The sequence below is a fragment of the Crotalus tigris genome, unplaced genomic scaffold (assembly GCF_016545835.1).
Source record: "Crotalus tigris isolate CLP2741 ecotype Arizona unplaced genomic scaffold, ASM1654583v1 scf7180000017740.2609645, whole genome shotgun sequence".
NCBI lineage: Eukaryota > Metazoa > Chordata > Lepidosauria > Squamata > Viperidae > Crotalus > Crotalus tigris.
The window spans coordinates 2,270,640-2,295,075 of NW_024096606.1; the positions used below are offsets into that span (position 1 = coordinate 2,270,640).

The window sequence follows — 24,436 nt, forward strand, 5'->3', positions numbered from 1 at the left end:
CTTAAAGCTCGGGCATCCCTCAAAAGCCGCTTCTCCCGATGTCGGGATCAAAGAGAAAGTCGTTTAAACTTCACCTATGATTTTTCCCCACCTCGGAAGGTAACTTAGGTTCCTCCATATCGCGTTCACCCAAGCCAAGCCACCATCTGAAAATGGGCCCTCGGGTTGGGCATTGATTGCCACCTGCAGTGAGCGGGGGGGGGGGAAAGCAGGGACCGCCTTGCCTGAAGCCCCTGTGCATCCTTTCTGGAGCTGCCGACGCCGTCTGCTCCAGTTCCCCGCTCTGCTTACAATGGGTGCTAGCTAGGCAGGCTCGCTTCCTCCTCTTCTGCCGCCGCCGCCAGGAGCAGTAACTCCAGCCTTGCTGCCTCACAAGCCCGTTTGGCCTGATAGGATGCAATGTGAATCTGGAACTAGGTAAGGGAGGCTCGCACAGAGAAAGCCTCCAGCAGCTCGCTGCCTAATGCGCTCTAGGAGATAGAGTCCAGATCGAGTTGTTGGCCATGGGCAGCTGTATGTCAAGGACTACCTTTCCCAAAAAGCCCTGCGCGCCTCCACTTTCTCTGCCAGTTCTTTTTCCTCTCCCCCCATCCACCAGCTCGAGTACGTTCGCGTTCCCTGAACCAAAAAAGCCGCGCTCAATATATTCAGCCGGGCGGGAGGTCTGCAGATCAGCGACGGGACTGCGAGGCTGGCCATTCCCTTCTTTTCTGTACTTTTGGTGATTTGCAGTGCGGCGAATCGGAAGGGCTGACTTTGAGGAGGTCGAATGGTAATACAAGTCCCTTTTCTGAATTTAAGCCTCGCTGGAGTCCTCGGTGCTTGTTTTTCAGTGAACGTAAATACGACTCAAGTATGAGTGATTTTATACATGTGCTTGAAAAGTTTCAATTTGGAATTTATTTTGTCAAACTCCTTACTGGGACCTAGAGCAGGAAATATTATCTTTCTAATTTAGTTTCCAGAATCTGGCATCTGCTTTTCTGATTTAATTGCATAGTGGCTCTTTCTGTGCACGTTGTTGACTGAGTCCTAGGCCCACTCCACTTGGGGCTTTATAAATAAGAGCCCTTGATCCTTTTTACCTGTCACTAATGTTCGGCTCTCATCTTCAAAATGTCTTGATTAGCATGATGTCCTTGCTGTGATTATAGCATGGATATATGAATTTTCAGAGGTAACCAATCAACTGTGCGTAAACTTCCTCTTCATGGTCTGGATCAGGGAAAAATGGAGTTTTCCTTTGGGGAACATTATGGTGGCTAAATGAATGAAAACGGAGAAATATCTTCCACTCAACTTTGCATAAAAAGTTAAATAATCTTATGCTTGTAATATTGATGTCCTAAATGGCAAGTACACTGATAGAATGTTTTATTTTCAACACTTTTTTAAAAATGTTAATAATTTTAATCATATTGTTAAACATTACTTCACTGAAATCTGCATTGAAATAATATATTGTATCAATAATTATAATAAAAGGGGGAGGAGCAAAAAATTACCATCCCATACCTTCAGTGAGAAGGGTTCCCCTGCAGTGGCTAAAGAGCCTGGGGTATTATGATTTGATTCATCCAGCATCCAAACAAACCAACAAATCTTATCTTGGTTTTGTGGTTGTTAAACCATGATTTACTGTGGAAGCTGCTGTTATGGTTTATTCAGCTAATAGAGTTCATCAGGTGCCTGGTTCGGCATAAAGGGGAGCCCTTTGCAAGCAGCAGTGATATAGTATTACTAATGGATTTTTATTTTTTAAGCATAGTGATAAAATCCTTTCTGGTCTGAAGGCTTGTTTTAAAGGGCTTTCTTTTTTTTGACTTTGTTCTCTTCCAAAAGAAGCTTGTGGTGCATGGTTTACACTTGGCAACTTTTTCATCAGTAAATCTTGGCTTAGGTTGAGACTCTTTTGACTATTTTAAAAGTAATTCCAGTCACCTTTGTAGTTTTCCTAGAAACATCCAGAGAAATGGTTTTTTTTCTAATTACAACCTGTGTCATTTGGGGGTGCCATGTCTACCAGATACAGAGCTGCAGATACCCAGAATTGGTCCTGCAACCTTCCATTGTCTCCCACGGACTCAGATCCACTTAAAAAATATTCCTCTACTCTGCTTTTTTCCAAGTACAAACAAATGCTCAAAGAAATCAGCTTGGACTTTGGAAGGAGGTGGCATCACTATGTTGATGGCATTTTGCTTGCCTTGTGTTTGGCCCAGAATCAGTGTCTGAGATCAGTAAGGGGTTGGGAGGGAGCCAGTCAACTAGCTGAGCTGATTGTGCAGTCAAATGGTGTCAGTCTGCTTTCCTTTCCTCCTGAATGAATCTTCTTCACCTGGATGCCCTCTTGATGTGTGGATTAGAATTTGCTTCAACTGATGCTATCAACTGGTGATCTGGAGATACAGATCTTTGATACAGTTTTGGTAACTTCTGCAATGTGCTGCCTATGACTTCTGGTTTGTGGTTTGGTGATCTCTGTGTTTTCTTGCAGTTGTTTCATTATCAAACTAGGTGTCAGAATCCAATTATATTTAATCTCTAGTTATCAACTATAGAAAACCCCATTTCTGCCTTCTCTGGATTCTGTCATATGATGAAGGGAAGGGGGTGAACAAAGGGGCTTTATGGCCCTCACTTCCTTCAGTACACTTCAAAGGGACTGGATGTGGATATCACCAAAAGGACTAACCATAACAATGGGGCTATTACCTTTCATGTACTCCCCTCTGAATGGGGCACCTTTCATGTACTCCCCTCTGAAGTCTCCATCCAGCCGGCAGTAAGGAAAATGGGGTGGGAGTGTAATGCCTGAGACTGTCACTGGAAGAAGGGGGTGATTGGGTGGGGCTACTGGGGAACACCTTAAAACCTTGAACGGGAGAGCTTGGACCCCAAGTCTTGTCTAGAACGCCTGCAACCATTTTCTCTTAATAAAGGATGCCTGTTGGAAGAACTATTCCAAGAATTCTGTCTTCTTAAGATGCAAAGTGGGGTGGGTCCTTACACTAGGTAACATCAAACTAGGAAATACCGTATTTTCTGGCCTATAAGACGGCCCCCAACTTTTGAGAAGATTTTCAGGGTTTAGAATCCTAAACCCTGAAAATCTTCTCAAAAGTTGGGGGTCATCTTATACGCCGGAAAATACAGCATTCCATTTCTAGTTTAAGTTTCTGTTACTACTAAACCTGTTTTATGACTTTATCAATTTACAATTTCCATAATCAAATATTGTTTTACTTCAACAGATTATCACTTCAATTATCTCTTCCAGATATGTTCAAGTTCTTAATCTCTCACATCCCTCTTTTAATCACCAGTCTCATTTATATCTTCTTCCAATAATAACTAACTTAGTTTAAAAAAAGAAACAATGTTAAACCTTACTTCATTTCAATTCATTACACAAACTTCAAATCACATCCAAATAATTATCATACCTTATCAGATCATATCATTATACACAAAAATCACCTAATTAATTTAAGCACTTCAAAGTTCCAGTCTAAAAACTCAACATTTTTTCAATTCCAGTACATATATATATATGTCTATATATTGGGCAGATTCTGCCTACACTTCCCGAGATTGGGTGGTGCATCTTGGGCTCCCAAATCATGATGAATACTCAGTTATGTGGCCACCTAAATATGGACTTGTGTTTTCTCATGGTCTCAGATCTCTGGCTAAAAATTTGAATTGCATGAGCCTGGTTTCTTCCCCAGGATAGTTGAGTTGATTTTCCACCAAAGGAGTAAGACTCCTCCCATGGAGTTGGTGATTGCTGGCTGTGAAGTTCTGGGAGTTGAAGTCCACATGTCATAAAATTGTCAAGGTTGAGAAACACTGGGTTTGTAAATAGAACAACACAGAGAATGGTAAATCATAGGAAACTTTAATGAACTGTTTTGACTGAACTATGCCATGTGTCATGTTTTGTATTATTGAAGCTATTGTTACATATTTTCACTAGCAAACCATTCAAGACAATGGATCCGAAGAACATCAGGAAAAGGAAATATAGTGAGGATTTCCTACAATATGGTTTCACATCTATATATACAGCGGGAATCGAGAAACTGCAGTGTGTACTTTGTTCCGAAGTTTTAGCAGCAGAATCGATGAAGCCTAACAAACTTAAACAACATTTTGAAAGCAAGCATCCAAGCTATGCTGGCAAGGACACAAACTATTTCAGAACAAAAGCTGAAGAAAGGCAGACTTGACACTGGTGGCAAGTACCACAGACAAAATATAGCGGCCGTTGAAGGGTCATATTTGGTGGCACTCAGAATCGCCAGAGTCATGAAGCCTCATACTATTGCAGAGGAGTTACTGTTGCCAGCGGCCAAAAACCTTGTTCAAGTTATGCTCGGAGACGAATTTGTGACAAAATTTAATGCAGTTTCCTTGTCTAATGACACTATCCGCAGAAGAATAGATGATATGTCTGCTGATATTCTTGATCAGGTAATCCAAGAAATTAAATCTGCTCCACTTCCAATATTTAGTATCCAGCTTGATGAATCTACAGACGTTGCAAACTGTTCCCAGTTACTGGTTTTCGTGAGGTATATTTACGATGGTGCCTTTAAAGACGAGTTTCTGTTTTGCAAACCTCTTGAAACAACAACTACTGCACGTGATGTATTTGACAAAGCTGGTTCATTTCTGAAAGAGCATAACATATCTTGGGAAAAGGTTTGTGGTGTTTGCATAGATGGTGCTCCAGCTATGCTAGGATGTAGATCTGGATTTCTACGTTTTGTTTTGTAATTAAAAATAAATATTTAACATTATATAATTACATATTGTTTTTGTGATTAATCACTATGCTTTAATTATGTTCAATGCAAATATATCCTGCATATCACATATTTACATTGCGATTCAGAACAGTAGCAAAGTTACAGTTATGAAATAGAACTAAAATAATTTTATGGTTGGGGGTCACAACATGGAGGCCACGCCCACTTGGTGGCCACACCCACTTGGCCATGCCCCTGGGGTCACCACAACATGGGGAACTGTATTATGGGGTCACGGCATTAGAAAGGTTGAGAACCACTGGTCTAAAGCAATCATACATCATTCCTGCTGTGACAAATCTTATCTGTACAAAAATAAGTCAACAATTGATAGCTGCTCTTAGTATCTCATTGCAACAAGGTTCCTATCAATCATTCTAATACAGCTATCTGTGGCAGGATTTTTCCTAGGTAACACATCTTAAAAAACTCAACGTTGATTATAGCAAATGTCAGGATATACCACTATGCGATCCGTTATCTGTAAATGGTATCAAATCAAATATTTCACTCTATCCTTCTCCTCTCCTGTAAAGATTCATAATTGCTGTTTTAGAATAAACCAATATGTGAATACAGAATTGTGAGAAATGCATATATATTGGTAAATGTACGTCTGCTTAGCCAAATAATAATAGTCCATAGCCCTTGAAATTTTTGCAAAATAATTTTCTTGTAATAGAAACTTCCTAGAAATAGAACTAAAACACTAGCAGGTTTGTTTTTTTAAAATCTTACAGGCTAATTAAATGTAGATTTAAATATATTATATTATAAATGAATTATAGTTCTAGTTAATAAATACTGCAAAATAAAGTCACAATGAAGAGCATAGCCATGAGACCATATCAGAATTCATCTGCAAATCAAATACATTCAAAATATGTTTTCTGAATAAGGAACCACTCACTGTTCTATTCATACTCAGCATACTTGGCTTTTGTTCCTTTATAAATGCTTCTTTGAAGTGTTCAACTGCGGAGCTACTTTTATTTTGTTTGTTTTCTTCATTTTTCAAAGAAAAGTTATTTTCAGTATGTCTTAGAGCTGATGATAAAACTTGTTGGAAAAATTCTGTTTCTTTTATTAAAGTCAGTCCAAGCTGTTCAGCAAGTAGATTCTTATTTCCTAACTTCAGTAATTTTATCTTGCAAGTTGGTGGTAGCAATCCAATGAAGGCATGAAGGCATTGGAACAAGGCAACTTGATGTCTGTGAAATAGATGAGCGAGTCAGTTGACACTGTGTATTCAGTGAACTAATGGAAAGATTTACATGGAAAAAAAAATTCTTCATGGCAAAGAAACACGATTCTACTTTGGCTGAAAAAATAAATTTTATCTTTGGAATAAATGCCAAGTATAAAAACAATGTTGAAAAGGCCTCAGTAATTGTTATGCTGATTACTAACACCTGTCCTATATATTCAAAAACTTGCAAAATTCAGAGCAGCATTATGTACCATGTTCTCATAACTGGTTCTGGTTGTTCTCTAAGATTCATTTGTCATTTACTTATCTGTTTCTTAGCAGCACTATGACAGTGAAGAGATTACTTATCTTCCATAACATTACATAATAAAAAATTAAAGGTTGATTATTAATGTTAATTTTGAAAAAAAATTAAAGTTTTCTTTTCAAATTCCTATTAACTTCTCTTATCAGATACTGCCTTAAGCCAGTAGTTAATTTTTTTTATGGCACCTTATGTGAACTATTTAATTTTTTTAAAGAAACAAATGAATCACTTGCTTATTTAGCAGATACCAGAGGGACAAAAAATGGTCTTTTAGGGGTCTTCTGTCAGCAACATATACAATTATTACCTCTACAAAATAATTCAGCACAGTTGTAATACTCCCTAAGAAACTAACAGTCTTTATAAGCCTTTCAATGGCTACTACCTGCAGAATATTGTTAAAAATCCTTCAGAAGGTGTTTTTAGATTCCACTTGAAAAGAGTGCCATTCAGATTTCCAGATTTCCAGCAAACCATATAATCAGGATATTTCTTGATTGGTACGCACTCCATTTGTTCCAATAGCCACTTGTTTACTGGAAGCAATGTACAATCAGGGGAGATTATTTGGAAAGAGGATTTGTGTGATATTGCACAGAGTGCCAAAAGATCTTCTGTAGAACCTGCAACACCAAAAGAAAAAAACAGTAACAAAGCTAAGCAGTACAATACATTTAAAATTGATATCTACTTAATTTTGTTTCTAAAATATATTTTTATTCTGTTTAGATACCATTTCAAACATGACAAACTTTAACTGGCATACAAAAATGCACAATAATATATAATACGTACTCTTAATACTACAATGAAAGCATCTAATAAAATAGCAAGTGCATGCTATTGCATTTTTTTGGGTTTAGGAAAGTCTCATATTTTTGATACTTAGAATGTTGGGGTTGTAACTGAAGAAATTATAGGGTTGCTTCAGAATTATGAAGTTAATTTGCAATAAACAAGCAAATTCTAAACTTTCTTCCAGAAGCCTATAAAAACTGGATACAAGTGGTCCTCAACTTACAACAAGACCATTCAAAGATACAATAGCACTGAAAAAAGTGACTTTATGACCATTTCCCACACTTATGACCATTGCAGCATCCCCATGGTCACATAATCAAAATTCAGATGCTTGGCAACTCACTCATATTTATGACAATTCCAGAGTGTCAGGGTCATGTGGTACCTTTTGCCACCTTCTGACAAGCAAAGTTGATGGGGAAGCCAGAATCACTTAACAACAAAGTTATTAACAACTGCAATAATTCACTGAACAATGGTGGCAAGAAGGGTCATAAAATGGGGCAAAACTCACTTAACTGTCTCACTTAGCAATAGAAATTTTGGGCAACAGAAATTTTGGGCTCAAAATTTTGGTAAGTCAAGGACTACCTATAAAGGGAGATTGAAGAAGGGTTGAGACATGGTTTTAAGACAGTAATCAATAGAAAAGTGCTGTCTTATTTATATTACATAAAATGTTATTCTAAATAATTTATTTTTTTAAAAAGGTTCTTTTGAAACAAAAATATTGAATTTGATCACAATTGTAACATACAGACAATACTGTACACAGTATAAAAACACGAAGTTTTATTTTGAAAAAATATAGTCTCATTCTTTAATTCATAGGGATATATATATATATATATATATATATATATATATATATATAGTGAGAAATAAAATGATCACCAGGGTAATAAAAACTATAACATTTATTAAAAAGCGCCTAGCTTTCGCCGTCACCTGCCGGCATCCTCAGGGCTAGTGCGCCAGGGAGTGAGAGAGTCACTTTTATAGGTGCAAACAGGTCTGCGCACGACTCCTCGACCTCGTCATCGGGCCTGAGTAGAGTGACTGCGCACGGCTGGTCTGTTCTTTTCTATTCATTTCAACTGCACATTCATCCTCCTCCATCCTTCTTTCCCTCAATCTTAAGGTGGATGGGCAAATGTCTCTGTAATTGCAATAGTCTCTATGTTTTAACTCTTCTCCGCTGGGGGCAGGTGGCAATACACATTTCATGCTTATTTTGCGATCCTCCTTCGTCCCATTGTTCTTCCTATGGCAAGTTTTTCTTTTAGTTTTGATGTTTTTACTTCTTATATGGATGTCGTCTGGGTGGTCCTGTGGGTCCTTTCGGGGTAGTTGTAATTCACCGCTGGTCTGGAGCTGGAGGGGAAGCCGTTCGATCACGGAGGGGGGGGGCGATTCCTCAATCACCCCTGTATCCGGCTGCTTTACGCGCGCCGCACCATAATCAGGCAGTCCGGGGGGGGGCAGTGACGGAACCATGTCCTCGCTCTATAGGTGCAGACCTGTTTGCACCTATAAAAGTGACTCTCTCACTCCCTGGCGCACTATCCCTGAGGATGCCGGCAGGTGACGGCGAAAGCTAGGCGCTTTTTAATAAATTTTATAGTTTTTATTACCCTGGTGATCATTTTATTTCTCACCATGAATATTCCCAGGGTTCACGTTTTTAATTTTCTTAACGCATATATATATATATATATATATATATATATATATATATATATATATATATATATTATAGTAAATATATATATTTACCTGGATATTTATAATCTTTCAAATTTATTGAAAGTTTTCCAGTAGAAATCTCTACCAGACTTAGTAAAAAATCTCCACATAGTAAAGTCAATCTTTTGCTTTTCTGCCAGTTTTCACTGTTACCACTCTTCTTTGCATGAAGCAGTACCACACAAGTTATTTCATGCCATGCCAAGAAAGGGGACAGATGGGTAACTGCTGTAATGGCTTTTGCCTTATTCCTCTTCACTTCAGAGTCTTTTCCATTGCACTTGCTTTCTTCATTAAGGCAACTTAACTTGATTCTTTTAGGCAATGGTTCCAAGTGCCAATATGATAGAGGCTCAGCCTCTGAAGCTTTTGTCACTGTAACTACTTTACAGTGGCATTTTGATGGAGAAAGTGAATGGCGCTTCTGGCCAATTATCAGAGATAAACTACCATCACTGAGTTGCCTGCTTCAAAACAAAAGAACACAATGTAAACAAATATATTTATAGCTTCAGCATTTGTAGTATACTATGCTCTTGTGTACAGGTAGTTCTTGACTTACAACCATTTGTTTAGTGACTTTCAAAGTTCAAGTGCAAATGAAAAAAGTGACTTATGATTGTTTTTCAATTTACGATTGTTGAGGCATCCCCCAAGGTCACATGTTCAAAATTTGGACACTTCACAACTGGCATATAACTCAACAACTGTCTTGCTTAGTAACATAAATTTTGGACTCAGCTGTGGTTGTAAATAGAAGACTACCTGTATTTGATATTTATATTTCACAACTGTTTTGTGTCAACTTTTATTAAATACATTGTAATCAAATATATCTTCAATTTTTACTCATAAGATGTATCTTATAACATTTTGTCTTGAAATACTTTTACATATTTATATATCTAGACTTTTTTATTTTGGAATTCAGGCTTCAATCATATAAATGCCACCAATGATATATGTTCAATTTTGGAATTCAGATTTTGATTATATAAATGCTGCCAATGATTCAATGTGATTGTATAGAATTTAAACTACTCACAAGTCAAATGTTTCCATGATTTCTACTCCAACTATTAACTGGTTATCCACCACACGATACCAAATGTTTTTTACAATTTGTTTTTCATCTTCAGTTGGAGTCAATGAACCATTATGAAATTCCTCCTCTCTTTCATCCCAAAGAGAAATAAGATTTTCCTTAGATGGAAAGATGATTTTTTAAAAAAATATAAAGCCAAGTAACTTTTTGTCTAATGAGAATTTATTATTGTTACAATTGTGGGACTCACAATGCATTTTAACTAATATATAAACTTGAGGATCAACTAAAATTACCACAATTACATACACATTTACAGTAGATACATGCAATTTTAAATCATCCTTATCAAGTATTTATACCCATTCTGATTTTTTCCCTCAATTTCAAATTGAGTAAACTGCACTATACAAGTGCCCTGGTGATACGATTCCATATAAACTATTGAAAAGTTATCATTATCCTGAATATTATAAATATGTGCTATTGGCAGGCACAATATTTCAGTGATCTCTGAACATTATAGCAACCATTTTTCAACCAGCATTCTGTTAAAAATTAGTTAAACATTACTTGTTTAACTGGACCCATTATTATTTTTGCTTTTGTTACTAGAAACAGCAAGTTCTATACCTATGTAATATGGAAAAAAATTACACACCATTTTTAACATTGCTGCAAAATACCTTTTTGATCCTAGGAATTCTTTGTTTCCTATCTTGAACAAGATCTAATAATGCATGACAGCTTTCAATCAGAACTTTTTCTTTGAGGCGTAAATGTTGTTGAATGGTTCGAACAGATGCAAAACCAGCCTATATAAGAGAACAGAGGGTTTGTGATAATATTCTTATAAGCATCATGGTAAGTATTTTCGTCCTATTTTTATTCATATAGTTTAAGAATTAGAAATCTGGCTTTTAGACTTCTAGAAATGTATTTCTAAATTCAAGTAAAATAATATATATTTAGTCATGCTTATAGCTGTGAATAGTTGCTAATAGTAGATGGACTGAATATAGTAGATGGACTGAAAACATGTATATAGTATATAGTAGATGGACTGAAAACATGTCAAAATACAAGTTTCATTAAATAAAACAAAATGTATATCCAAGAAAAAGATGCTACACACCAACCTGTAATCGTGCTTCAAGTGCTTTGATAGTAAGAAGGCGATTCTCTTGTATCTCTTCAGCAGAAGACAAGACATTTCCATAGTTTACATTACTCTAAGAAAAAGCAATACTAATTAAACACCAAAGATTTACAGAGCACTCTGTGAAGTGGAGAACATCACAAGAACCCAAACATAAATTTAAGATCTTTCCACAGGGAAACTGAAATTAATCACACCCCTTCTGGTCAGGCAGCAGAAGAGACTGACACTGCTTTGTGTGCACCCCTGTATATTACAGAGGAGGAGACAAAAAAAAATCCCACCCACTCCCACATCATATATACCTTATATATATTTCCTAACTGTTTGAAATATGCTGCATGTAGTTGCAGTCTGATTTTTGATGTAACATGGATTAGGTAGGAGGGGAATCACAATTTTAAAAAATATTCTAAAGATGCCAATTACACCACTAACAATGTATAGTAATTTAAAAGCTTGAAAAGGAGACATACACAGTGGCCAAGTTCAATCAGAATGCTAAATCACACAAAACTAAATATCTTGGACTTATGTGTTACAATCTATATATCTATATCAAATAAACCCAACTTTGTCTTTTAGAAACAAAAATGAAAGCTTACTATGTCATTCAAACCCTAATCGTTAGAATTAGATGAAGTAAACCATGATAGTCTCATGCATAAGTTACAGAATTAACTTTATGCTATTCAATAAGTCATAGTTAAGATTAAACACAGGTTATGCTTATATACTGTACCATAAGGTGCCATAATACGTTTTGTTAGTTTTAACTTAACATGTGTGATTCATTCCACTATAGTTTATATGCGGTTTATTTCACTGTGCTATTACTAAAATATGAGAACCTGAAATAAAACACAAATGGAAGCTTTGAACTACTTGTACTTGTATTGGAGATGGTGACTGAAATCTACAAGCCCAATGCTTAGATGTACTTTGTACTGGAATAATAAACTATGTTAAGCCTTACACAGGAAGGCTTTTGTCTGCTTTGTAACTAATTTAAGTGGTTCAAAGTTTTGATTTGCAAGATATTGACGTGACCAAACTCAGCTATTTAAATCAAAATGTTCAATGAAATCCTGTATTTAATGCTACTATCTGTATTGAAATATGAACTTAATTAAATTAATATTATTAATTAAAAATTAAATTTAAATAAATAAAAACATTAAATATTAAAGCAATAATCTGCATAATTCTTTTTAAAATAAACCTTTCCCAATTATTTGTAGCACATCTTACCTCATAATTAATATTTCCAAAATCTGCTATTTGAAATGCCTTTAGTGTTTCTGAAACAGAGTCACTCTTTAAAAATACTAAGATTTGTTCAGTTCCAATACCAGCAAAATCATCTACCAGAACAGATTTCACATTCTTCCAGCAAGAAGCCACCTAGAACATAAATCAGATTAGTTTAGTCACTTTGTTGAAGAATGAAATAAGATTGATTTGGCATGATCTGTTTTTAACAAACCCATGCTGGCTATTAGTTATAACTTTATTTGCTTCTAGTTGGTCGCAGATCTGTTTTCTGATTATCTTTTCTAGGATCTTCCCAGATATTGATGTTAAACTGATTGATCTGTAGTTTCCTGGGTCTGTTTTTTTCCCCTTTCTTGAAGATGGGAATCACATCAGCCCTTTTCTAATCCTCAGGTAACTATAACTATAAACTATAGTTAATTATAAACTATAGTTAACCATAAACTCAGGTAACTATAAACTATAACAAACCAGGCTGGACATAATTATGTTCAGCCTGGTTTGATATAAAAAGCAAGGATTTAATTAGGACACAGAGCTGATATAAAATAAAAAGGAGCGAATCAATTACATTATGATGTCAAAATTGTATCACTCATTTTAGAAAATAAGCTTCGTTTCTACAAGGACCAAGAAAGCCTTCATATGTCAGAACTCCATAATGCACATCAGGTTCCTATGTAAACAATGGTTGTCCTATATCATAACTGCAGGGAAGTTTTTGTCTGATTGAATGTTCAACACTTATTAAGCAAAATAACAGTACATGCATCTGCATTTCTTTCATGAAACTGGACTGGAATAACTAGACAGATAATATTTTACAAAAACAATGAGACAGAATCCCAAAGATGCTTTTTCACAGGCAATTAGACTTTGTTTTTCTTTGAAGACGTTTTGCTTCTCATCCAAGAAACTTCTTCTGCTCTGACTGAATGGTGAGAAATGCAAGGATTTATACTCCTTGTAGACAGCTGGTCATTTGCATTCTTTTTGAGTTGTTGAGGCCACCTGGAGATTTACCTGTGTCGTCAGGGTCACCTGAGTAGTGCAAATTATCAATTTCAACAGCTGTCTCTCAGAAGGGAAGAATACGACATCAACTATTTTCAATCTACACCATAGTCCTTTCAACAGTTCCAAAAAGGCTCCACATCCATTTGCACTACTTAGGTGACCCTGATGAAACAGATAAGACCTCCAGGTGGTATTAACAACTCTCTAAAAAAATGCAAATGACCAGCTGCCTGAAAGGAATATAAATCCTTCCATTCCCCACCATCCAGCCAGAGCTGAAGAAGTTTCTTGAATGAAAAGTGAAATAAAGAAAAACAAGAAAGTCCAGTTGCCTTGTAAAAAAGCATCTTTGGGATAACTATGACCTGGATGTCTGAGAATATCCATAGATCATGAGACAGATTCTCCACAATTCTAATAAAAAATGTTTTATAACATCAGTTCAATACCTGCAAGTTATGTTTCCATATAGCACATACATCTCCGGAAGCAAATGTCACGATTACTAATTGACGATCTCCATCCACTGCAGCTATTTGTACTGAAAAAGGATTTTCATATGGAAGCTGCAGAAGATGTTTAGGCCAACCATCCTGAAAGAAAATCAATTGGCCTTTGGAAGTAACTGCAATCAGTGACGTCTTATACTTGCTTCTTCTTACTTCAATTTTGCAAACGTATACACAACGCACCACACTGCCATAAGCGTGAGGCAAAAAACTAGCATTCAACAGTACTTTTTGTTTGTCAACTCCATATGCAAAACACTCATATCCCCAGATGGCCAGGTCTGAGCTAGCATTACTTTGCTTATTGTCTCCTGGAAAACCAGCAGCTCTGGTTCCTAAAACAACTGTACCCTCACTCTTAACTTGACCAGCCCATTGGATAGAAGAAAACTGAATAGGGGCACATAAAACAGTTCCAGTTTGGGGAGAAATATGTAACAGATGTCCTTCATAATACCATATTATTGTTGGACCAGCCAATAATTTTACAGGTTCTTGGATTGCATAGTCTAATTTAAACTGCAGAACCAGTTCAAATTTATTATGGATATGAAGCAACAATAGTATATATTTATTTTTTTTCTTTTTCTTCTTTTTCAAAAGAATATAAGGTTGAAGAATTCCAGTTCTGAAGTCAGATGCATTACTGCAGTGAATAATTTCAATATTTTCATCATATATGCAAAATGATCCAGTAGACACCTCATTAAACAATTTAGTGTCATTGTCAAATGTCATTCTTTTCACATGCAATGTAGTAATTGTGGTATCATCACTCTGTGAATTGTTCCCTCTTGATAATTGGAAAAGAAGCAGTATCCCATTATAAGACAACAGTTTCTCTTGCTGATCCATCAACATTTTTTTGTTAACTAGATTCCATTGTATTAAGATTGGTGTTTCTCTGAATTCCACTACAGGATTCTTCTGTTATTTCTGATCCAAAGAACATTTTAAAATCTGAAAATGTAAAGAGCTTTATTAATACTGCAAAAGATTTAGATTATTTTACCTTCAATAAATAACAATCAGTACTCGAGCAGGAGCCACAATATTATGAATTTATACTTTTAAAAATGTAATGTACCAAATTCCAAAAAAACAGCCTAATCCTAAACATATATTTTTAAAACTAGGTACCTTTGACTCCTTTATCAGAATAAGAAAGAGTGAAATCATCAAGGCATATTTTTCACAACAAAATCATTAAAATGTTTCATAGTAAAATCCTTTGCAGCTGTACTTGAGTGAGATTTATTATAATATTCTTCTAAAATAAGAAACAATTCCAGACATAGAAAAGAATTGGCTGAAGTAAGGCAGAACAAATGAAGATATTTACATCAATATAATGTTATTTATAAGAATTACAAAATATAATGAATATACGGAGTTAAGTTCTAAGATGGTGGCGCCTGGATTGGCTGTGGCTCCATTGGCTCTCGAAGGTGAAAGGTTTTTGGAGGGATAGAAGGGATATAGGCAGTGGTGGGATTCAGCCAGTTCGCACCACTTTAGCAGAAGCGGTAGCTAATTTTTTGTTGCCCAGACCAAGAATGGACTTCTGGAAGCAGCATCCAGAAAAATGGTTGTTTCATATTTGAAACCCACTAATGGATATAGGCCACATGATCGGGAAGCTTTTAATGTGTTTGACCGATATGGTGGGACTAAGGTGACATATGACAGATAGTCATTGCTGGTATGGCAAGCTATTTTGGAACTGCTGGTGAGACCATTAAAAGTTGTTTGCGCTGTTTGAAATTGTTCTGCCAAAGCAAGATCTGATTGGTGGCACAGCGACGGATTCTATTGCAAATCAGGGCTGTTTCCAAAGGAGGCAGAGGAGAGGTCCCGGGGCTTATGGAGCAAAGGAACTGGATGAGGCTGTCGGCAGGCCCAGAAGAAGAGAGAGATGCTTTTGGAGGAGTTGGAGGTGGTGGCAGCGTGCTCCAGAGGCGAAAAGGAGTGTCCCTTTAAGGAAAAGGTAGAAGAGACAGGATCAGAAAAAGGAAAGGAGGTGAGGCTATCTGCAGGAATACAAGCTAATTTGAGGGCTAATCCACAAGGAGCTGTATTTCCATCTGTCCTGTTCACCATCATTCACTCTCTAGAGCAGTGGTTCTCAACCTGTGGGTCGGGACCCCATTTGGGGTCGAACGACCATTTCACGGGGGTCACCAAACAAAGCAGTCCACCATTTTTTTTCCCCCTTTTCCTTAGCTGTGCTACTCCCTTTTATTCTATTGGCTTTTGAAAGCCAATAGAATAGACTCTCTTGAATAGAGTCTAATTTTATTGGCTTTCAAAAGCCAGTAGGAATTGTCCAGGCTGTCTCTGCCCTGCTGAGCCCTCCAAAAGTCCCATTCTGCAAACGGTGCTGCACCAGTTGAGTAGTCCTCGACTTACGACCGGTTAGGAGGTCGCGGCATTAAAAAGGTTGAGAATCACTGCTCTAGAGACTAAAATGGACCTTCTGAAACTTGAGCTGGCCATGAACAAGGTGTGTATATTGGAGGTGGTGACGCTTTGAGAACTGTATGCAATGAAATTTCAATTTGATGTATGCCGATTCGTGTACATTCAAAGTGACAATAAAGTTGTTTATTGTTGTTGTTGTTGTTGTTGTTATTATTATTATTATTATTATTATTATTATTATTATTATTATTATTATTATTATTATTATTATTATTATTATTATTTTAAGTCTTTGTTCCCCTAAGACAGGGGTAGGGAACCTTGGCTCTTTTATGACTTGTGGACTTCAACTCCCAGAATTCCTGAGTCAGCATGGCTGGTTCAGGAATTCTGGGTATTTAAGTCCACAAGTCATAAAAGAGCCAAGGTTCCCTACCCCTGCCCTAAGATAATAGCATGCATGTCTACATTATGGCTAAAAATGGGAGCCTTATTTATGGAAAAGAATGTCTGAATAAATATTATAGTAAAACCCAAGATTTCAGTAAAACAGATTATAAACACTATAAGCAATTGAACTAAGATGGGCAGTTAAGCAAGCTGTGGCCAAGTTCAACATGTAACAGAACAAACTTCTATAATATTTGAAGAAGTTAAACCTTTCTGGATAAATAAATGTTGAAAAGTAAGAGTGAAAAATTATCTCTCAAATTATAAAGTGTGCATGAATATCATTGTAGAAGTACAAAAGATTAAGCTATTCAATCAATAACATCCTCACCATGTGGACGGGGTGACATTGCATATGAAATTGTCTGGAATTTTCTTTCAAAAATATTGGTAACCCATTTAAATTTTCTGCCAAAAAGACAGCTAAGGGATAATGTGAGGGCTGTCTTGAATATTATTGAATATTTACAATACCATAATGAGAAACAGGCAGCTCTAATATTTTTGATGCAGAGAAGGTCTTTGACAATTTAAATTGGACTTTTATGTTTAAAGTGCTGGAAGAAATGGACTTTGGAGATAATTTTATTCAAGGAGTTAAAGCTATTTAATACATCACAACAAACAAAAAATTGTTATTAATGGTGATTTAACCAACTCATGTGAAATTCAAAAAGGTATGAGATAAGGATGTCCCTTGTCCCCTTTGCTATTTATTTTGCTCTATTTAAATAGAGATATTAGGCAAGACGAGAAAATAAAGGGCATAAGTATCAAGAAAGAAGTTTATAAACTGAGGGCATTTGCTGCTGATCTAGTTATATTCCTGCAAGTCCCCAAAAATAATATAGAATGTTGGATGATGAAGTTAAATGAATTCGGGTCTTTAGCAGGCTTCAAAATAAACAGAAAGCAACTATGCCAGTGGTGGCGAACCTATGGCACACGTGCCAAAGGCGGCACTTGGAACCCTCTCTGTGGGCACACGTGCCGTTGCCCCAACCTCACCTCCCTCCACGACCCCTTTCTCACCAGCAGCCCCCCTGGAGGAGAGTTGCCCCTGAGCATGGCCCACATGGAGCAGCACAGCCAAGGACATGGCAGCCAGGCAGCGTAGACAAGACTTTGCCCTCATGCCCCAATGCGCACAGTTGATGCTGCGGGGCGTGGGCAGAGGGCGTGGCCATGGCACTGCTGGGCTGCCTGGGCGATCTGTGGTGGGCCCTGGAGGCGGTGAGTGGCCCTGTGGGCAGGTGGGGTGGGAGACGGGGTGGGGGTGGAGCAGGGGTGGGGCAGGGGGTGGAGCAGGGGCAGGGCCAGTTTTTGGGCACTCGGTCTCTAAAACTGATGCTAAGAATATGTCATCTCAGGATAACGATATACTGATTAAAAAGTCAGGTTTTAAGGTTGAGAAAAAGGTGAAATATTTGGGGGTTATGTTGACAAACACAAACATAAAATTGTTTCAAAATAACTATGTGCCTCTTTGGGATGAGATCAAAAAGGACTTACAAAAAAGGGATAAATTGCATCTATCATTACTAGGAAGCATCTCTGTAATCAAGATGAATGATTTACCAAAGATGCTTTTTCTGTTCCAGACATTACCAATACTTGCAACTGATGTCCCATTCAAACAGTGACAAAGGGACATTTCCAAGTTCATATGGCAAGGGAAGAAATCAAGAACTAGGTATAAGTTATTGCAAGATGCTAAAGAACGAGGGGATTTGGGTTTACCAGACTTGAAACTGTATTTTGATGTATGTTGCTTGTTTAAGAATGGATGAACCTTCAGAATAAGAGGCTACTTGATTTGGAAGATCACGAACTAAGGTTTGGATGGCACAGTTATTTATGGTACAATAAAGTCAAAGTTAACGTTGATTTTAATAATCACTTTATCAGACATGCCATACTAGGAGTACGGAACAAGTATAAAATAAGATTTTCCACAAAGCTGCCTCTTTGGGTATCCCCACAGGAAGCCCCCCCCTTTTTTTTTTTAGAAAAGAAATGTTGTGAAACCAGACTGGCAAATCTACGGTAAAATAATATTTTTCAACTCAGGTGACCCTATTCTTAAATCAAGGAAAGAATTAGAATCAGAGGGTTATGCCTGTCATTGGTTTACATATCAACAACTGAAAGAACAATTTAAACTAGATAAAAATGTTTTGGATTTGACTTCATTAAAAATGAATTTGAAACATTATTGTGTGGCAGTGACGAACATATTATTGCTAAGGCTTATAAAATGCTATTGAAATTGAATTTGGAAAGTGAACATGTAAAACATTGTATGATACAATGGGCAAGGAATTTTGGTTATAATGTGATGTTGGAACAATGGGACAATATGTGGATGAAAAGTTTAAAATTTACATTGAATTATAACTTAAAAGAAAACTTCTACAAGATGATGTATCGCTGGTATTTATCACCAGATAAGCTATCTAGGATGTATAAAGGTATTTCAGTTGATCCTATTCAAATGAATGTAAACGTAAAGAAGGGACTTTTTATCATTTACACTGGACATGTGATAAAGCAAAGAAATATTGGAGAAGGATTCACATTTTGATACAGAAAATCCTTAAAGTAAAAATAAACATGAAACCAAAGATTTTTCTTTTGGTTTAATGAAGAAAGATTTGGAAAAAAAATTCGTAACTTTGATCCTGTATATGTTGACAGCAGCAAGACTACTGTATGCACAAAAATGGAAGGACATTCCAATTCCCATTATGGATGAATGGCTACAGAAGTTGATGGAGCTAGCAGAGATGGCTAAATTGACTATTTTGATTAAAGAAAAGAATACAAGAATCTTCGTTTCTACATGAAGACCGCTTCTGGACTTTGTGCTTGAGGTGGAAAAAAATGAAACTTTGATTATGGGTTTCACTGATTAGATTGATTTGTTGTTACAGAAATGGCTAGTTTTTACTACTGTGAAAAAGTAAAAAGTTGAGACTCAACATTAATACTCTATTCTACTGCAACAGGGGAAGTCAGAAGTCAATTTTTTTCCTCCCTTTCCCTCCCTTTCTTCCCCCCTTTTCCTCCCCATTGTGTCCTATTTGCTTTGTAGCTTGTATTTTACTGTACAACTTAATCAAATGTTATTAAAAAATATTGGTAACCCATTAAAAAGGACTGATACTATAGATTCCATATTTTGAAGTCTCTGAATGCACTTAAGATTGGCTCCTTCAAAAACATTGCACTGTTCTTCCATGTTCATAACCTGTTGTTTAAAAACAAGCTTTACCTGCTCAAAATCCACTGTTAATATAGCTAGAAATTTGTACAAGTGTAGCTGCTGCTATCCATCTTGTCAATGTCAGTTTTTTAGTATGTCAAGTTTCTATTAAATTTAAGTAAAACTAAAGATGTTAGCATCATTCATATCTTAAACATGAATTATATACATTTCTAGGTGTTGGCACTTCAACTCTCACAATTCCACAGATAGGATGATCATTTTTGAGAATTTTGGGAGTTGGTCTGGGTCCACCTACCTGGAAGTTAAGACTTAGTGCACTAGAACAGGGCTTTTCAACCTTTTCAGATTGTACCACTTTTAGGACATGACAATATTCAAGTACTACCCGTGCTTAGCAAGGTGTCAAAAACTTGATGACTGAAAAAAAAGGGGTGGGATTTTGGGTTTTACTGATTAGATTCATTTGTTGTTATAGAAATGGCTAGTTTATACTATTATGGAAAAGTAAAAAGTTGAGGTTCAATGTTAATGCTTCATTCTACTGCAACAGAGGAAGTCAGAAGTCAATACATTTTCTTTTTCCCTTCTCCCGCTCACTTTTTTCCCTTCTTCCTCCCCAGTGTCCTATTATTTCCTTTTGTATTTTTGTATTTTATTCCATAATCTAATAAAATGTTACAAACCGTAAAAAAAAAGAAAAAGAAAAAAGTACCAGTTTTAATTTCTTTGGTGGCAGTTCCTTTGCTCTCAGGCCACGCGGAGGACTCCTGGTGGTGCAGGCTGCCCAGAGCCCTGGGCAGTGGAGGGCAAGCACCCAGCTCAGCCCAGCCTTCCCCAAGGGGGCGCCCAGCTGCACTTACCTTCTCCTCAAGGCTGCTGCTCCTTGGCTCGCTCTCCTTTGCCAGGTTGCTCATGGTGTGTGCAAAATGTGTGGGTCAGAGAGAGGCTCACTCCCTCTCTATGCAAGGAGACCCAGCTTTGGCAAAAGGGCAGCAGGGCTGGTCGTGGCCAAGTGCTAAGGCAGGACTTCCCTCAGACCCACCCTCCCTTCCTCTCATTATAATCTTCCTTCCTCCCTTTTATTCTTTTTCTTTCCTCTTCTCCTTTCCTTTTTTCTTCCTTCCCCTCTTTCCTTCTTTTTCTTTTTCTTTCTTCTTTTCTCTTTCTCCTTTCCTGTCCCTTCTTGGATGCTCAAATTCAAAGGGGAAACATTTCTCGATGCTTCCTTGTCTTGTGATCAAATGCCATTTTTGCTAGTTTGTGGCCACTTAAAAGATTGAGAACAAATCAGGCTCAGTTTATCCCATGCTTGCATTTAGTGTGGGCATCCACAGACAACAGTACAGTAAAACTATCAAAATAGTGGCTGTGATAGTTGATCAGAACTCCTCCATTTTTGATGTGCAACAGTTTTAGCATTTAAGATCAGAGGTAGCTTAGTTACTTTTCTATTAATACATAAGCCTTAAAAGGGCTCTCTTGTAGGGATCCTGTCTTGGTCTTATTCAGACTGGAAATATAGCAAAGGAAAATATTTTTTCCCACTCTGCTTTGTCCTTTTCCCCCCACTGGAAATGGTTGTTAGCAACACACAAGGAGGAGATACTTTCCTAAGCACTCACAATTCAAGAATATCAATGTTAACTTGGATTGACAACAAAGTTCTGTCTGTGACAAAACAGAACACAAAACTGCTTTCTCTTTTGAACTGGGGCATTTCCAACAAAGTTGCCTTTCCTTCTTTTCTCTTTCCCTCCCTCCCTCTCCCTCCCTCCCTTCCTTCCTGTCCTTTCCTTCCTTAATTCCCTTTTTTTTTAAGCTGCCAGAGGCTACAGGCAGAGGTGTCAACAGGCAGGCAGCAGTGGGCAGAGGCTTCCCATTTTGACCCCTCCCCATCATTGCTTCTGTGTGGCTCTCAGCTCAACTCTCTCAGACCCATGCATATGTGTGTGTGTGTGTGTGTGTGTGTGTGTGTGTGAGAGAGAGAGAGAGAGAGAGAGAGAGAGAGGGAGGGATGTCTCACCCCCTTGCAGCCCTACACCCTCCACAGAGACCTTCTGCTGTTTTTTTGGAGTACTTGTTTTTTTCTCAACAGTGCCGCCAATCGCATCACGCCCTGCCCCCCTTAGCTCCCACTCCCAGCCCCATGGAAGGCTGCAAGAAGTTCCCATCCAGCTTATCTCTCCCATTCTTTTCCTCCCCAATGTCACAGCGTGAGGCTACAAGGAGACCCCCCATGTGTGCACGCGCGCACACACACACACACACAGAGAAACACGTGGGCAGGTCTGGGAGAGGTGAGCTGAGAGTCCAGCAGAGGCCCTTCAGGCACAGAGGCAATAACAGGAGGGGAGGGGTCAAAATGGGAAGTCTCCTGCCTGGAGCATCTAGCAGCTTAAAAAAGTAAACCTGCGAAGCACTCAGAATGCGGTCCCCAGGGACATTAGGTCCCGTGTGGCCAGGGGGCAGGGCAGGGTTGAGGTAGGCTGTCACTGGTTCCAGGGCTGCCCCATGAAACTAAGGATAAGCACATTCTGGCTTTTATGGTAGCTACGAGGTGTAAATCAGCACCCCATCGATCTGGGCTTGCCTCGTTTCTCTTTGAGCAATCAGCAGGGACGGTCAGCAGGGGTGCCAGGGGGCAGGCGTGTGGCCAGGGAGTGGGGCAGGGGCAGCCCCTCACTGGCTGTTTCCCGCCAAAACCTCTTTTTATATCTTTTCATCTCTCCCCCCTTTTCTATGCACCTCCAGCTACGCACTCCTTTTGGAAGTGTCAATTAGTTGGAGCCCAGCGCTGAGCCCCAACATCCCTACAGAAATGCCGATCAGCTTGTAGCCACGCGTGCAGATCTGCTGAGCCGCGACAGCCCTTCAGCTCCAGCTGTCTCTCCCTCATGCTTCTATAGCGCTGCCATCGCTTAGCTCATTCCGCTCCCCCGCTACTTCTCCTCTAGGATGATCGCATACCACCACTAGGTGCCAAAGTATCACCAGTGGTATGCATACCACCGGCTGAAATGCCCTGCACTAGAATTTCCTCGTTTCAATATCACGCCACAGAATGCAACATTCTTTCAAGGTAACCTAAATAAAGAAAAATGTGGATTACTAAGACCACACCTGGAATATTGCATCCAGTTTTGGTCACCACATTACAAAAAAATTGTTAAGACAGAAAAAGTGCAGAGAAGAGCAATTAAGATTATTAAAGGCCTGGAGTCTAAAACATATGAAGAATTGGATATGGCTAGTCTAGAGAAAAGAAAGACTAGAGATGACATGATAGCAGTATTCCAGTATTTGTGGGGCTGCCACAAAGAAGAGGGGGTCAACTTATTTTCCAAAGCACCAGAAGGCAAAACAAGAAACAATGGATGAAAACTAATCAAGGAGCAAAGCAACCCAGAATTAAGAAGAAACTTCCTAACAGTGAAGACAATTAACCAGTGGAACAGCTTGCCTTCAGAAGTGGTGGGCGTTTCATCACTGGAAGCTTTCAAGAAGAGACTGGACAGCCACTTGTCTGAAATGGTATAGGCCAGGAGTTGGCAACCTTGGCTCAGGAATTCTGGGAATTGAAGTCTACAAGTCATAAAAGAGCCAAGGTTGCCTACCCCTGGATAGGCCATAGGGTCTTCTAGTTGAGCAGGGGGTTGGACTAAAACAGGGGTCCCCGACCCCGGTCCATGGACCAGTACTGGTCCATGGCATGCCAGCAACCGGTCCGCACAAACAAGCAAAGCCCCATCTGCAGGATGCAGGCAGCACACAAAACCACATACCCTCCGGTCCACGGAAAAACCTCTCTCCACAGAATTGGTCCCTGGTGCCCAAAAGGTTGGGGACATCTGGACTAAAACACCTCCAAAGTGCCTTCCAGCTCTGTTCTGATTGGGTCAAGGCTCAGTGGGACTTAAATCACAAACCCCATTTTAATTAACAAGTCTGTGCTTCAACTTGCTTTTTCTTTGTGGGCTGAGATCTTGCTGAAGAGATTTCATACTACATTGTGACGCTTAAACTCTAGATTCCATGACAAGCTGGCGGGCGCTACTAGGGACCCCCTCCTCTTGATAATCCAGGCTTTTACCGACCCACCTCCCGGGCTTAGGATCTGGATCCCATCTTCCCAATCGAAGACTTGGATATGCAGAATGGAGCAGGGTATGGCAGTACAAATATTTATTAAAACATACCACGCAATTACTTTTACACCAGAATGCCTTCTTCCCTTTCATACTCCATGTAGTAAGATCTGGCGCCGACCTTCTCTCGCGCCCAAAACCGCCGTGCCATCTATCAAAGAACCCGCCACGCAAGGCATTATGGGGGCGGATTGATACGGCCTGAGTCTTGGCTGGCTACTGGCGTCACGGGGCGGGACGTCAATTCCCTGAGGAGACACCAACGCAACCAATTAGCAGACAGCGAAATTGCGCAAGGAAAGGGCTGG

General features: G+C 38.5%; 1 protein-coding gene across 5 annotated transcripts; it reads right to left on the reverse strand.

Annotated features, from left to right (window-relative positions):
* Nucleotides 1–4,540: 4,540 nt before the first annotated feature.
* On the reverse strand, nucleotides 4,541–24,414 carry FANCB (FA complementation group B). 5 transcript variants are annotated; one of them, XM_039339859.1, is made up of 11 exons: nucleotides 24,180–24,414; nucleotides 15,024–15,857; nucleotides 13,824–14,843; nucleotides 12,334–12,486; nucleotides 11,063–11,155; nucleotides 10,610–10,738; nucleotides 9,924–10,081; nucleotides 8,909–9,345; nucleotides 6,717–6,954; nucleotides 5,725–6,025; nucleotides 4,541–4,677 (listed from the first exon to the last, which is right to left on the reverse strand). In XM_039339859.1, the coding sequence occupies exons 3-11, from the start codon at nucleotides 14,742–14,744 to the stop codon at nucleotides 4,672–4,674; spliced, it is 2,436 nt and encodes an 811-aa protein (XP_039195793.1). In that variant the 5' UTR covers nucleotides 14,745–14,843; nucleotides 15,024–15,857; nucleotides 24,180–24,414; the 3' UTR covers nucleotides 4,541–4,671. The 5 variants fall into 5 exon arrangements, with proteins under 5 accessions (XP_039195793.1, XP_039195792.1, XP_039195789.1 ...); XM_039339858.1 differs by lacking the exon at nucleotides 4,541–4,677 and having other exon boundaries at nucleotides 4,959–6,025; nucleotides 8,909–9,342; nucleotides 24,180–24,413; XM_039339855.1 differs by lacking the exon at nucleotides 4,541–4,677 and having other exon boundaries at nucleotides 4,959–6,025; nucleotides 24,180–24,412.
* Between the last annotated feature and the right edge of the window lie 22 nt (nucleotides 24,415–24,436).